Source organism: Anarrhichthys ocellatus, unplaced genomic scaffold (assembly GCF_004355925.1).
Source record: "Anarrhichthys ocellatus isolate YVR2014 unplaced genomic scaffold, GSC_Weel_1.0 scaffold55, whole genome shotgun sequence".
Taxonomy (NCBI): Eukaryota; Metazoa; Chordata; class Actinopteri; order Perciformes; family Anarhichadidae; genus Anarrhichthys; species Anarrhichthys ocellatus.
The window spans coordinates 906,548-920,096 of NW_022280085.1; the positions used below are offsets into that span (position 1 = coordinate 906,548).

The following is a 13,549-nucleotide window of genomic DNA, read 5'->3' on the forward strand; positions in this document are numbered from 1 at the left end:
GTGTGTGTGTGTGTGTGTGTGTGTGTGTGTGTGTGTGTGTGTGTGTGAGAGATTCCTGACGGGAGTAGGTGGGTGCTGGTGGCATGCCCTGCAGGTCGGTTTGTTAGAGTTGGCACAACAGAAGAGCGGTGGGGCACCAAAGTAAACACCACATAAAACGAAAAAAGTTGGATGGTGCTCTTCTGAGAAATAGAGGCAGATTATACTGAGCTACGCAGCAACAGAAACACGTAAACACACACACACATCCACGCACTTACTCTCTCTCACACACACACACACACACAGATGTGCAGCGTCTCCTGAATTGACCCCCATTATTGACGCATTGAAGACAGACTTAAATCATTTAGACTCTGCTTAAAATTGAACAGCACACATGCCAAAGCCAAGCAAATTTGGTTGTTGCAGTTTTATATCGAGACCTAAATAAAGTAAAAAAACAACAACTATAAATCCAAGTTTAAAGAGTGCTGCAGAAGTGAGTCGTAAAACATGGAGCTTAGTTAGCATTGTAGCATGTCCTCGTCTCGATGTCAATGGGTTTTTGGTTAGATGCCTGAAATAAGCTCTGTGGTTATCAGCATAAGTGGACGAGATTTGGCTGTTTTGTTCTATGATATAGAATATGTCAGCAAATACCCTTCTCGTGAATTTTGAAGCTTTTACGTGTCTTGAAATAGGCGGTGTGCGTGTGTGTGTGTGTGTGTGTGTGTGTTATCTGCCTGGGCTCCAGATGAAGAGAGAGCGATCTTGTGAAACCTTTCCCTCGCTGAACATTAAACCCCCAAATGATGCAGGACTCAACCTGGTGCCATTTTCCTCGTTCGCAAACTATTTCCTAATTGGAGTTATATGTGCTTATGTGATCTCTCCGTAATAACAGGTTGGCTACAGCAGCGCGAGATTGCAGGAGATTGGCGGGAAAGAGGTGAGACGGTTCACTTATCCCCACCACCGATCAGCTCGAAAGAGATTTGTTTGGAGAGAACTAGACATTCTGGGGGGGATAAGAGTGTGCAAACATTATGAGTCATTTGCTGCTCAAGATCTGAAATCCACCTCTAAACATTGATTCAAGCAGAGGAATTAGCAGTCCAAATATATTTCAGTCATGCAACAGCAGGAACTACAATAATTAAATCATCATTGAGGGCAGAAGATGTTCTTCATCATTAGCGACGTGCACACGGTTAGCACTGCACTGTTGCATTTAAGGAACATAGGAAAATAATGGCTCATTTTAGGACAAAGTTATTGCAAGCTGCTAAGGCGCATGGATAAAATAAATATCATTTTGAGAAATATGCTTATTCATTTTCGTGCAGAGTTAAGCACAGTGTGGTAAATATGGAACTACTGCCGGTTAGCTTAGCTTAGCATAACGACTGCAAACAAGGGTGGACAGCCACACTGGATCTGTTAATAAAATCTGCCTATAAACAGGGAGATTGTTTTATTTATGTATTAATAATTAATTTTAAAAAAAAGGTTCAGGCCCTCTCCTCACCTCAACAATGTGTGTACAGTCCCTCACCGGTGGCAGGCTCCAGCTTAGTATTCACTGCACAGACATGAGGGTGGTATTAACCTTCTGCAGGCAAGAAAGCTCATCAAATGTTGAACTATTCCTTGAACTCTTTGCAGCTTTTCATGAAGAAAAATTTCCAAAGGAACCATCATGCAACACTATGCAATCCTACACAACTCTAACTTTAAAAGGTCAGTTTTGGTGAGCAAGCATACTTTTTAATGCATTATTCATGTTTTTCACTTCAGCCACAGTGCATCCAATGCCAAATGATAATATTTGACTTGTTTGTCCTCCATGTTTCTTCAGCACGGACATGCAGGCTTGACGGTTCGGCTGGGAGTCGGTGCACAGGAGAGAGGTTGAGCCTGAGAAAACAAGTGATACATGGTATTCACCACACGCCTGCACTGGCCCTGGATTCTGTCCATAGGTGATGAGGCCTGGGAGACGCCAGAAGGAAGGAAGAATTGAAGGTTAAAAAAAAGATCATTCCCCAAAAACAGTGATAATAAAACTATTTATTTGTACAAAATAACATAAAAAACAAACAAAACAAACGGATGAAGATCCGTGTGTGCTTCAGGATACCAGCCTTATGCAACACTCATAAATCTGCACGGTGACATGTTGACATTCACACGGCAAAATTCACAGCCGCAGGACAACAGGGCCATCAGAGAGGAGGAGGAGGAGGACAGTCCTGAGTAATGTCTCTCCTTCATCCCACAGACGGAGCTTACACCATATGATGTTTTCTATCTGACTCACTCACTCCTCAACGTCTCTGCTGTTTTCAAAATGGAATTTTTAACAAGTGAATCACAGCTCGGACCATTAAGAAAACATAGAGACGTAAAAATAGCGGCGGGAAAAATATCTGGCCTTGCCAGTTTAGGGCTGAACTTTGTTTTGGGAGTTGTTGTTGAATTAGTGCTTATCTGTGTTCTCACTTGGTAAACCACGGGTGCACCTGCTTAACCACTGAATTACGAGCTGGCCCAGACAGGTAAGAATGTGTGTTTTTGCAGACATTATGTGGATAGTTTACACATTTGAGGTCATGCCCCCATTACGAAATTCCAGCACTTTTCACTATTTTTCCCCCCTTCTGCATTAATTCTCCCGCCAAATGCTTATTCCTTCCTTCCATTCCTCCTTCTTCCATCCACGTCCCGCCCCCTCGACCACAGACTATCATAATGTCCAGCCTCCATACAGTCTGATCCAGTCATTTCCTCCCTCCAAGGTCACTTTGCGTCTGCCTCACTTGAATTGGCCATTTATCATTTCCTGCTCCTGTACTGACCTTTTCCCTTCAGATGTACTGCTCAGATGCTCCCTGTTAGTCACACCCATCATGCTCAGCTCCGCCGGGCGTATCCCATCCTGTTTTTCCACTTTCATCTCTGTTTTTCATTTATCAAACTCCACTGTCTGCAAAAAAAACAACAACAAGATCACGGCATTGGTAGCATTTCTCAAGAGCTGGATGTTTTGTTGCAGCGCGTAGACATGGAAAAGGCTGAGGGGGTGTCTGGTCTGAGCAGGATACTGACTGCATGAGAGGGAGTGAGAAAAGGGGAAAAGTAGCGTGAAGGTAAAAACAAAAAAAGAGGGAGATGCACACGAGGAGAACAGCAGAAATATGGCTTTAGAGAGAACGCTGGGAGGAGAAGGGTGAAAAAACAAAATCTCTGTTTGACTATTTTTTTCCATGCAATCACCCGCTCCACCTTTTCTCATTCGCCCTCTCCTCCTCGCCCGTCTCTAAGTTTAGGAACGATTTCAAAACTACTTAACTGAAGTCTTTGAGAAAGTCAAAACAGTCCCCGTCATTCATCTCCCTCCCTCTGCTTTGTGTTTGACATTTAATATCTGTGCTGGAGGACCCAACATGACCACATCAGCGCCAAAAAAACACCCACGGCTGCACTGACATGTGCTCTCTCTGAATCTCTCCTCTTATCTGTCGCCGGGGTTTTATCTCCATCTTTGCATCTGCCTCAATGTTTATCTGTCTGTCTGGGAACCAGCTGATTCCTGCCATGGCCCGTCCTCCTGTTCTGGTTTGTTTGCTTTTTGGCGAGGGTCCGCTTTCACACAAGCTATTCACAGATGTTCCGCCTCAGCCAAATGTGATGCGCACCACATGGATGTCGTGCCTTGTGACTTTAACGTAGGTGTACTGCTGAGTCAGTCGTTGTGTTGCTGGAATACCAGCAGTGATACGGTGACTGGCATGTTTTTACACTCGCAAACACAGAGGTCACGGCCTGCTTGAGATCATCAATGAATGTTAAAGGGATAGTTCAACCCTCAAAGTCTGCCTTTAAACAATGGTCACTATGCTCATGTAAGATGACATCATACCAGAACTAAGTGTTGCTGTCCAGGTGAGACAGGTGAGACAGGTGAGACAGGTGAGACGTATGGGGCCCAACAAGTCGGTCCATGTTGTGTCTGCACGGATGGTATTTTCGTATCACGCTGCCATGCCGGCAAACAACAGTGAATACTGTCATGTACCTGCGATGAAGCAGGTTAGATGTCCCCGTCCCGTGCCAGTCGTCCCTCACCCTCTCTGTTTACCCCCCTGCTTGTTTCCCCCCCCCCCTGTATTTTTCGGTGGGAGTCAGGAAGGGGGGGAGCTAATACCCCGGGCTGATACGGGCTAACGGTGGAAAAAGAAGGCGAATAGTGTGAGAAGGGAGGAGAGAGAGGGGGCGAGGGGGCGAGGGCTAAGGGGGAGGAGGTAGGTAGAAATGAAGGGGTGGGGGGGGGGAGAGAGAGGTGAGTATAAAAGACATGCCTTCAGGAATTTGGGGGAATATCTCGGGAGGAAAACACAGACACAGAGATATTTCCAAGACTTCATACTTATCTTTCACGGTGAGTACATTAAAACAAATAGTCTGAATGCCGTGGTGAACAGTAGAGGTAGTTTACATCTTTTTTTCAACTTTGGCAAAACTGCTCATTTGATCTATTAGCTGATGCATATTGGTAATGTTTTTTTTTTTTGGTATATTGCTGGAATATGTAATCCTCATAGTACAATAGTCCTACAATACTCGTCTGTAAGTGCAGAGTACTTCACATGCAACCTCAGGTTGGTTCTGTGCCTGCCCAACAACATGCCTGTGGCTTTGCAGTGAGGTGGGCACATTCAGTGGGGAAAATGATCCCACCAGGACCCCTGCTAAGACCGACATAAAACTCACTGTTTTGACTCTGTCAGCACCTGACACACACACACACACACACATTCACACTCGTCTAGATGCCAGTCTTTGTGAACTTTGGGCCCGAGGCTCTCTGTTTCTGTGCCCACTGTGAGTCCGGGTAAGAGATGCCGGTAAGAGATGCCTGAGGGGCTGATGTTATGAGTGCTGCGTGTGTGTGTGAGTATGTGTCAGTGAGTTGTGCGTGCGAGTGTGTTTATGTATAATGAAAGCTGCTATTGACTGAGAAAAAAAGGAGGGCTGCTGAAACAGAATCCCGTCCAAATCCCACAAACAGAAGATGGGGATGAAAGCTTTTCTGCACTGCAGGCATGTGAATAGAGAGTGTGTGTGTGTGTGTGTGTGTGTGTGTGTGTGTGTGTGTGTGTGTTGGGCTGTTACACACATCTGGCATTACTGTTTGTTCAGGTGTCACACAACTTACCGGAGGTCCCTTTATGTACGTGACGGAGTGCAGATGTGTATGTGTGCAGAGCCACCCAGAATACCTGCCTCTATATAACTTCCACTTATCTCCCTGCATTAAGTTTATGTAGACTCTATTAGTTGTCAGCTACACACAGCTCTGGTTGTTCCCCTCAAAGTGGGGCTCCAGCTACTGAGTGGGTGTTTGTGGACCGGCTCTGACTTGAGTCCAGTGAATGCACCGAAAAGTCCTATCTCAGTGAGGATCTGGCCCTATGAATATATATATGTATAACTTTGGTATGTGTGCCGGTCGTATGCACTAAACCACGGGCCCAGATTTAGAAACGTTGCCCCTTTCAGCCTCCTATCCCTGCTTGTGGTTCTCTGTTTACCCGCAGTTGTGAAATCAAAGCCACTTTCTCTCTCTTTCTCCTGTCTGTCTTACTGCGGTGCCGGCGTGACTCACTGAAACACCTTTCTCCTCTTTGTCCAGTGCCACAGAGCGGATTACACAAGCCCCCAGGATGAGGAGCCTTCTTCAGTTTCTGGCACTCTGTGTCGCGGTCTCTTTCTGCGTCTGCTACGGTACGGGTCCTCCCCGACGTCCTCGGCTCCTCTGTTGCTCAGCAGCCACTATTCATTCAAAACACATAATACATCCCATTCATCATCATCATCATCATTCATGATTAACCCGACTCCATGTTTTTCCCGTAGACTCTCATGAAAGCACAGAATCCGTTGAAGGTGATTAAATGTTGTCTCTCGTTCATGGAAAAACATGCATGCAAGTTCTAACCAACAAGACGCCGCCTGCTCTACAGCATAATGTATTTAACCCTGGCTAACATACCCCTGCCCTTTATGTCGCCGGACTCAGATCATTTGCACGATGGGCATGCCTTATACCCGATTCACAATCTAGACTTTTTGTCTAGTAAAAGTTTTGTGCTTCCAGATCTGTTTGTGCCTCCGAACCAAGCCAACTCGTTCATCACGCCACAGAGGGGCAACGTATACAACCCAGCCAGAGGGAACGGCCACAGCTATTACAACTTCATGAGGTAGAAGACACAACCACAGACATGCATGCGCAGCACATTACCCTTGTGCACCCTACATATGTAAAAACCACAGAGACAGGCATGCACAAACTTAATTACATTATTAAAAAAGTCTCCGTGACAGAGAGACTGAAGCTAAATGCTAGAATCTTAAGAATTTAAGAGGAAACGCAACAAAGCAAAGACACAAGCTGTTTCTGATTACAATCCTCTTCCTTCTTCTCACCATTGTTCCCCTCTAACTATCTCTGTCTGCCTTTGTAATGTATCTCTGCCCTCCCCCCTTCCATCTCGTCCAGGACGATAAAGTCTCCAGCGGAGAGGCGTGCGGAGACCTGTGAGGACTACTCTCCCTGCCGCTTCTACGCCCATCGCCACGGCTTTCAGCAGGCCTACCAGAGATACTTCAGCTCCCGAAATCAACCCCAGAGACCAGCCGTGACTCGTCGGTACTAAACAGAAAGTATCTGTCTGTCGAAAAGCGGAATCATCATTATCATCTGGGAATGAATGCGCATTCCTTTACCCCCCCCATATCACAACTTTTCTATGATTTATTTGTTGTTTTTGTGGCCTCTTGCGGATGTGGAATGGATCCTGGAAGAAAAACAAGTTCTGTAAACACAGAGGCATCCAGTGTCACTTACAGGTGTGTAGAAATTCACGGCCCATCTCTTGTGTAATCTCAGGATAACCTTTATCCGCTATTATCACACCTTCACAGCATTTATGAGCTTCATGCGCTTTATGCACAACTGAAGTGTTCCGCTCACTAACCGTTTCTCACATTATCCACCTATTTATCCAGGCCAGCACTGCTGTCAGTGATTTATTGTTTTCCATTGCTTTGAATAAATAAATGAAATCCCCTTTATTGGGGTTTATCTTAATCCTGTTTGTGCAATTTCTTTGCCACATGGGTGTGTCAGAACTTTTGGCGTTCAGTGTCAGTGTTTGCAATGCATGGCAGATGTTGGAATGATAGTATTGGTCCAATATGTGTGATTGCTCGAGATGAAATGGCTAATTTTACAGCTCTAAAGCCATGTTTTCATTGGTGCAAAGTCACCTGAAACCAAGAATCGTTGTGTTTTTGTAGCTTACAATGAGCTCTTCATATCTACATAGGGAGTGGGTTCTCTTCACAGAGTCCGCCATGTTTCTACAGTAGCCCAGAAAGGACAAACAAAACAGTGGCTTTCACATTATTATTTGTACCTGAAGGCCACCGTAGTTCTCTACGCGCTTGGGAAAAAGGGGAGGGATGAGCGAAAGGGTGTTCAGTTGGTTTTCTGCTTTATAAACCATTGTTTAGTTCATAAGATGATTAATGGGTTTGGAAATCTGTACAAATGATTGACTTTTATTAATTATTAGGCAATCTGAGAAGTTTCGTGAAGAAATGTCCCTTTGGTGGAACAACTCAAAGACATCTGAAACGGGGGAAAGCGCCCTAAACTGCACACCTGCACACCTAAAAAGGGGTAAAAACAATGTATTTGATCTCATAAACTGTTCATATTTTTGATGAAAAATCTTAATCTGCAAAGTAACTAGTAACTATATTTGTGGAATAAATGTGTACAATATGCACACATGATGCAGGCCTACGCTCAAGTAAACACATCACTAAACAAAACGCAAAACTAATGTTCTTTTCCGTTTGGATCTTGTCATTTTGATCGATACAAACTTGGAATTTATGCATAAGATTAACTTATTTTCAATTTTTTTACATTGCTTCTACTTTAACTGCAACATAAATGTTACAAAACACACACATCACCACGATGCATACAGCAGAGAATTTAAGCTAACTAGCTAGTGCTACAGCAAGCTAATACATTATTACACTATTATCGTAATGTAAAGTCAGCTCGTCAGATGAGAATACATTTCATATCGTTGGTTAGCTATTATGTTATTGAGTTAGGTGATGGTGTGCATACTGTCTCAGAAATGTAACTTTAGCATTCACTTGCACATATTGTGAGAAAATATTTGCTATTTTTTGTTCAAACCAGCTAACACGGCTATTTAAACATGTGTGGTGAAGATCTGGCTTCTTGTAATCTCAGGAGGAATGCATCAGCATCCTCGCTGCTGCAGACTGACACACTGCAGGCAGCAGACGTCTGCATGGCACAGCAGGGCCTTAAAAAGACAGACGTACTGGATGTTTGTTTTGTCGTGTCGCCAGAAGGCCTCCGGTCAGCACAATTCAAGTCGTCCTGAGGTTGAATCCTCCTCTGTCAAGGCACCGGCTCAAATTACACCCCATAGAATACTGTCAGGACCAGTCCGGAATCTAAATATCCAGTCAGGAAAAGCAACAAGAAGAGCAGAGGAGAACACAATCTGGAGGGAGGCTTTCACATCACAGATTAAGACATTTTCTAGTGCATCAGATGTTCAGCTTCAACATTACCAGCAATGGTCCCTTTTTAATTAACAAATAAAATAGAAAAGAATTAGATGTTTTTTGTTGTTTTTAAATGGTGAAAGTTTACAAAAACACTCCTCTCGAGGTGTTTTAATTAACATGTCCAACTCCACTGTATGAAGCTTTTCCCACCGCTTTACTGGCAAACCACCCACTTGTTTTTGGAGAAGAAAAAAAAAAGCACTTTCCGCATTTCAGATTACCGCTCCACAAAGCTTCAAACACACTTGGGTTTGTTTCTAAATGCTTTTCCTTTCTGTAGGAAATCACCACGGCTTGCAATAAAAAGAGAGGGCCCTCAGATTCAAATCATGTCGCATAATGTGGGACGGCGGTTTTATCCCGTTTCAGTTTGTGTTACATGCTTTTCTCTGCTGTATGCACTTACTGAGCTGCATGTGAAAGTGTGTGGGTGTGCTGTAAAACTGGGACCTCTCCAGGTAGCCAGCTGGCATGGCATCCTTAACATTTCATCAAATGTTTTATTACTAATAGTCCGGTGACGCAATTTCACTGCATTTTACATCTCTGTTATAGTGTTTGAGCATTTCTTGAGCAAGAAGAGATCTGGTTTCTCAGCAGCAGCTCAAACGGCCTAAACAAGGTGTCAAATATTTTTCATTGAAGAACACAGTGGCTCATATTTGACATTTGAGAGTCGCCCACACATTTGCTTTCTCGTCACCTTTGCTTTAAAACAAATACCTGCCTTTTGGGAGCAGACTTTTTTTTCCTCTATGTGTTCACCTTTATCCCCATTTATGCAAAAGAATAAACTCTTGTGGAGGTGTGTATCTCTGCACCTGCATGGGAGTGCGATATATGATTCCCTAACCAATCACACACAGAGGGCCGCATCTATAATTCCAGTGTGTATATATGCATATAAGAGAAAGAAAGAGACACAGCTGCTGAAGTCTACTTGCTGCCTGATAACTGCTGACGCTGAAGAAAGAAGCTGAGAGATGAAGACTTTGGCCGTCTTGGTTCTCTGCTCCCTGGCTGTCATCTGTCTGACTTCAGGTAAGAGCTGCACAACAACAAAGCTCTTTATTATAGTATATTATAACAGGATTTGAAGTATATGCTGCTCTGCAAACAAACTGATGTATTTAGTTCCGGCTTAAGTAAAGACAGAGGTCAAAAGTAAGGACTTGAAAGGGTGACTCTTCCTGGATTGAAAATGATCAAATAAAATAAAAACATATCGTTATTATTCATATTTCTGACAGATGCCTCCACTGGCTCCCAGGCTGCTGACGGACCTGCTCAGGAGGGTAAGATCATGTTTTGACTTTATGATCAAAGTTGTATTAATATGTAACATATTTGAGTTATTTTGCCTCAAGGACTGAACCTGATGATTCCCACAGTTTGGCTGGACAACATCTGAGAGTTCTAGACGAATTAATGAAATAAAAAACTGATTATTAGTTTAATATTTTGTTTAACACTACTCTGATTTCTTATATACATGTAGAATGATGATAAAGACAGTTTGAATTTATATTTCACATATTGAATACATTCTATATTAATCCACATTTTACTTGCAGCACCTAGACTTTCTTTCATGCTTTAACACAAAATTGTTATTTCTGCCGAGTTGCTATTCATACGTTGAATCTTCCACATGCATTTGATTTGGCTTGATCGGTAGACATCGTGTGTATACATATACAGTATGTACATATACAAAAGTTGTGTTAAATGTGCAGGTTTGTTTGTGGAGAGGGAGCAGGCCTCCACTGTGGTGAGGCAGAAGAGAGCTGCTGGAGAGTTGTCCCTGACCCAGCTGGAGAGGTATCACTTTCACGTCACCTATAAGAAGCAGTGGGCAAACCCAGCAGCGTATACATGATGTGTCTTTTAATCTAACGTAGTCCTGAAGCACCATCTGTGTGAATGACACGTGTGTGTTGCATCTCTGTGATCACCCCCCCTCTCCTCTCTCTCTCTCTCGTCACTCAGCCTGAGAGAAGTGTGTGAGGCCAACCTGGGTTGTGAGGACATGATGGACACGCACGGAATCATCGCCGCCTACGCCGCCTACTACGGACCAATCCCCTATTAGAAGCCAAACCATTTAGTTGAGCCCCAAAAAAAAAGCATGAGCAAAAAAATTCCAAAAAATGTGCCAGTGTGTCAAAGTTTTTACACAACTTTAAAAAGTGAAAATGCAAACAGATGTGAGAGAGTGAGAGCAAAGGGAGTAATATCTGCTTGGGGATTTATTTTTCCATCCAACTTAAACCCACAGAATTCTCTCTATAATTATATAATTGCTGTTACCATAGAGTAGTGTGATGAAACTAAATAAAGAATAAATAAAGAAAAATGAAACCCTTCTGTTCTGTGTGTGTGTGTGTGTGTGTGTGTGTGTGTGTGTGTGTGTGTGTGTGTGTGTGTGTGTGTGTGTGCTCTTTTATAACCTGTGACCCTGGATAGATAAACTTAACGTTCACGTGCTGAATAGAACTGCTTTGACAAGTTGTGACCGCTAGACGTCCCTGTTGAACGTGAGCATGACATCACAGACTGTATAGGTTTTTTGCAGATGACGTCACACATCGGCGTGCTTTCCAGATGGAGTGCATGCGACTGGAGGCAGGTTCAATACTGCAGCAACAATGGCTTTGGTTTGCGCTGTTTACCGAACAAGTCTCGGAAAAAAATAAGGGCTGCTTTCAAGTCCTGAAAATAGTTGTACACAAAGGTAAGACGCTTTCTTTAAATCACTGAGAAACGGTGACAGACATCAAAAACCTCCGTCTAAAGTCTGCAGGAGCGGAGTCATTTAACTAACTAGCTAGCTAGCTAGGAAGCTAGCTTCCAGGAGATTTGTTTCTAGCGATGTTAGCTGGCCCTGAAGGAGGTCTGGAGGATGAGGTCATTTGTCATGTGACCGCCTCCACACCGGACAAATCGGTCAAGTTGTGGGGAAAAAAATCGCTCTTCTTCATTTTGTAGGGATCGCATCCAATATGTGCTTCTATTTTCTGGCGATAACTGTTCAACCAACCCTTTTATGTATTCACTTTGCTCCATTTCCACTTCGCGCAGTGTACAGGTTCTTCACCTCATGCCCTCCATCTGCATTTTGCGCGTCATAATAGTCACGTGGACGTAGTCACCGTGACGTGGTCTGACGTTTAGAAGCCTTTAGTTCGGCATTTTTGCAACCTGAAGTGATACGAGATGGTGGATCTAGCTGTTAAGTACAACTGAACGCAGAATAAGGCATTGTTCAGGCGAACGGAAACCTTACATGAACTGAAAACACACTGTGAATCGGTTAAAGTCCTAAGACGAAAACACGGAGTAGCAGACCGGACAACACCGTGTTAGCAACCTGTCAACCACAAGGTAACGTTAAGTAGCAACGCCATAAAGCACGCCCTGCTTTATCTTCTTTTTTACTCCAAATGGGACAATAATCTATAAAATGAGGCCATACACTCGTGTTCACAATGTTTACTGAGTTCATAAATCATGAGAGTTTGGAAGTCAATGGGTTTATTTCAGAATCAGAAATGTTTTTTTGCCATGTACCTTTGCACACACAAGGAATCTTGCTTGGTGATTGGTGCATGACAATAAAAAATATCCGAGTATGTTAAAATAAGTCTGTTACTGAAGTGTTTTTAAAGTGAACAGTTGAGCAGGGATCTGTAAATGTATGTAATTGTTTTGGGGATGTGAGAGTCACTAGCTTTGTTGATGAGCCCATCTGCGGACGGGCAGAAGCAGTTTTTGTGGTGTGAGGTCTTGGTCCTGATGGACCGCAGCCTCCAACCAAAGGGAAGGGACTCAAACAGTTTGTATCTGGTGTGAGAGGAGTTGGCTACAATCTTTCCTGCCCGCCTCAGGGTCCTGGAGGCGAACAAGTCGTGGAGGGACGGCAGATTGCAGCCAATCACCCTCTCAGCAGAGCGAACGATACTCTGCAGCCTGCCCTTGTCCTTGGCTGTGGCTGCAGCGTACCAGACCGTGATGGAGGAGCAGAGGATGGACTCAATGACGGCTGTGTAGAAGTGCACCATCATTGTCTTTGGCAGGTTGAACTTCTTCAGCTGCCTCGGGAAGTACATCCTCTGCTGAGCCTTCTTTGTGATGGAGATGATGGTCTGCTCCCACTTGAGGTCCTGGGATATGATGGAGCCTAGGAAGCGGAAGGACTCCACAGCGACGACCAGGGTGTCACACAGGGTGATAGGGGCTGGATCTTCCGGTTAATCCACAACCGCCTTCAGAGCTTTGACCTCTTATGTTTTTTTACTTTTTGCTTGGACAAGATAATTTCAAACGATTTTTTCTTCAAAGCTTCTTTTTCTTAAACGTCATATTTCTCTGACCTACACACAGCAAAACCCCACCGTCTCTGATCAAGTAACTGTTGATATTTCAGTTGATGAATACCTCCTTGAATTCAGAGTAAATGCACTTTGTGTAGTAGTACTTGTGTTCTCACAATGGCTCTGCATATAAACCAGATACTGAAAGTTGTTGCTAAGTTTTGCTCATTCATTTCCTTTAAGCATGACACAGATCTCAAGCCTCAGCTGCACATTTTGTGGAGATTTGGGTTTGATCGTTCTCGCCCGACCGCTTCTTGTGAAGTAAATCTATTTTGGATCACTGGAGTGTTTAGTCAGACAGATGAAACTACCTAAGATAAAAGAAAAGAAACATCTGCTTTTTATTTTAGCCCAAGTAATGTTTTATCATACTAAATAATAAACTGGCAAGCATTATTTAGTCCAAATGAAGTTGTGTGTCAGTAAACATGATCAATTGGCAGCTTTAAGTGTATTTCCTCATCATTAAACTCATATTCCTATATATATATATATATATA

The 13,549-nt window shown here is 43.5% G+C and overlaps 2 protein-coding genes across 2 annotated transcripts; both read left to right on the top strand.

Moving 5' to 3' along the window:
- Nucleotides 1-4,338: 4,338 nt before the first annotated feature.
- mgp (matrix Gla protein) lies at nt 4,339-7,138 on the top strand. The gene is made up of 5 exons (XM_031870878.1): nt 4,339-4,423; nt 5,678-5,769; nt 5,902-5,931; nt 6,143-6,248; nt 6,548-7,138. Exons 2-5 carry the CDS (start codon nt 5,709-5,711, stop codon nt 6,702-6,704), a joined length of 354 nt encoding a protein of 117 aa, XP_031726738.1. The 5' UTR covers nt 4,339-4,423; nt 5,678-5,708; the 3' UTR covers nt 6,705-7,138.
- Nucleotides 7,139-9,656: 2,518 nt separating this feature from the next.
- On the top strand, nt 9,657-10,765 carry bglap (bone gamma-carboxyglutamate (gla) protein). The gene is made up of 4 exons (XM_031870882.1): nt 9,657-9,714; nt 9,924-9,968; nt 10,410-10,494; nt 10,663-10,765. The coding sequence occupies exons 1-4, from the start codon at nt 9,657-9,659 to the stop codon at nt 10,763-10,765; spliced, it is 291 nt and encodes a 96-aa protein (XP_031726742.1).
- The last annotated feature ends 2,784 nt before the right edge of the window (nt 10,766-13,549 follow it).

What these genes read in the sequence shown, in the direction of transcription:
- bglap (XM_031870882.1), top strand. Translation starts at nt 9,657, where the DNA reads ATGAAGACTTTGGCCGTCTTGGTTCTCTGCTCCCTGGCTGTCATCTGT. An exon ending in TGTCATCTGTCTGACTTCAG is followed by an intron (nt 9,715 to 9,923) that starts GTAAGAGCTGCA and finishes TATTTCTGACAG; the next exon opens with ATGCCTCCACTGGCTCCCAG. An exon ending in TCCCTGACCCAGCTGGAGAG is followed by an intron (nt 10,495 to 10,662) that starts GTATCACTTTCA and finishes CTCGTCACTCAG; the next exon opens with CCTGAGAGAAGTGTGTGAGG.
- mgp (XM_031870878.1), top strand. Translation starts at nt 5,709, where the DNA reads ATGAGGAGCCTTCTTCAGTTTCTGGCACTCTGTGTCGCGGTCTCTTTC. An exon ending in CTCTTTCTGCGTCTGCTACG is followed by an intron (nt 5,770 to 5,901) that starts GTACGGGTCCTC and finishes TTTTTCCCGTAG; the next exon opens with ACTCTCATGAAAGCACAGAA. An exon ending in AAGCACAGAATCCGTTGAAG is followed by an intron (nt 5,932 to 6,142) that starts GTGATTAAATGT and finishes TTGTGCTTCCAG; the next exon opens with ATCTGTTTGTGCCTCCGAAC.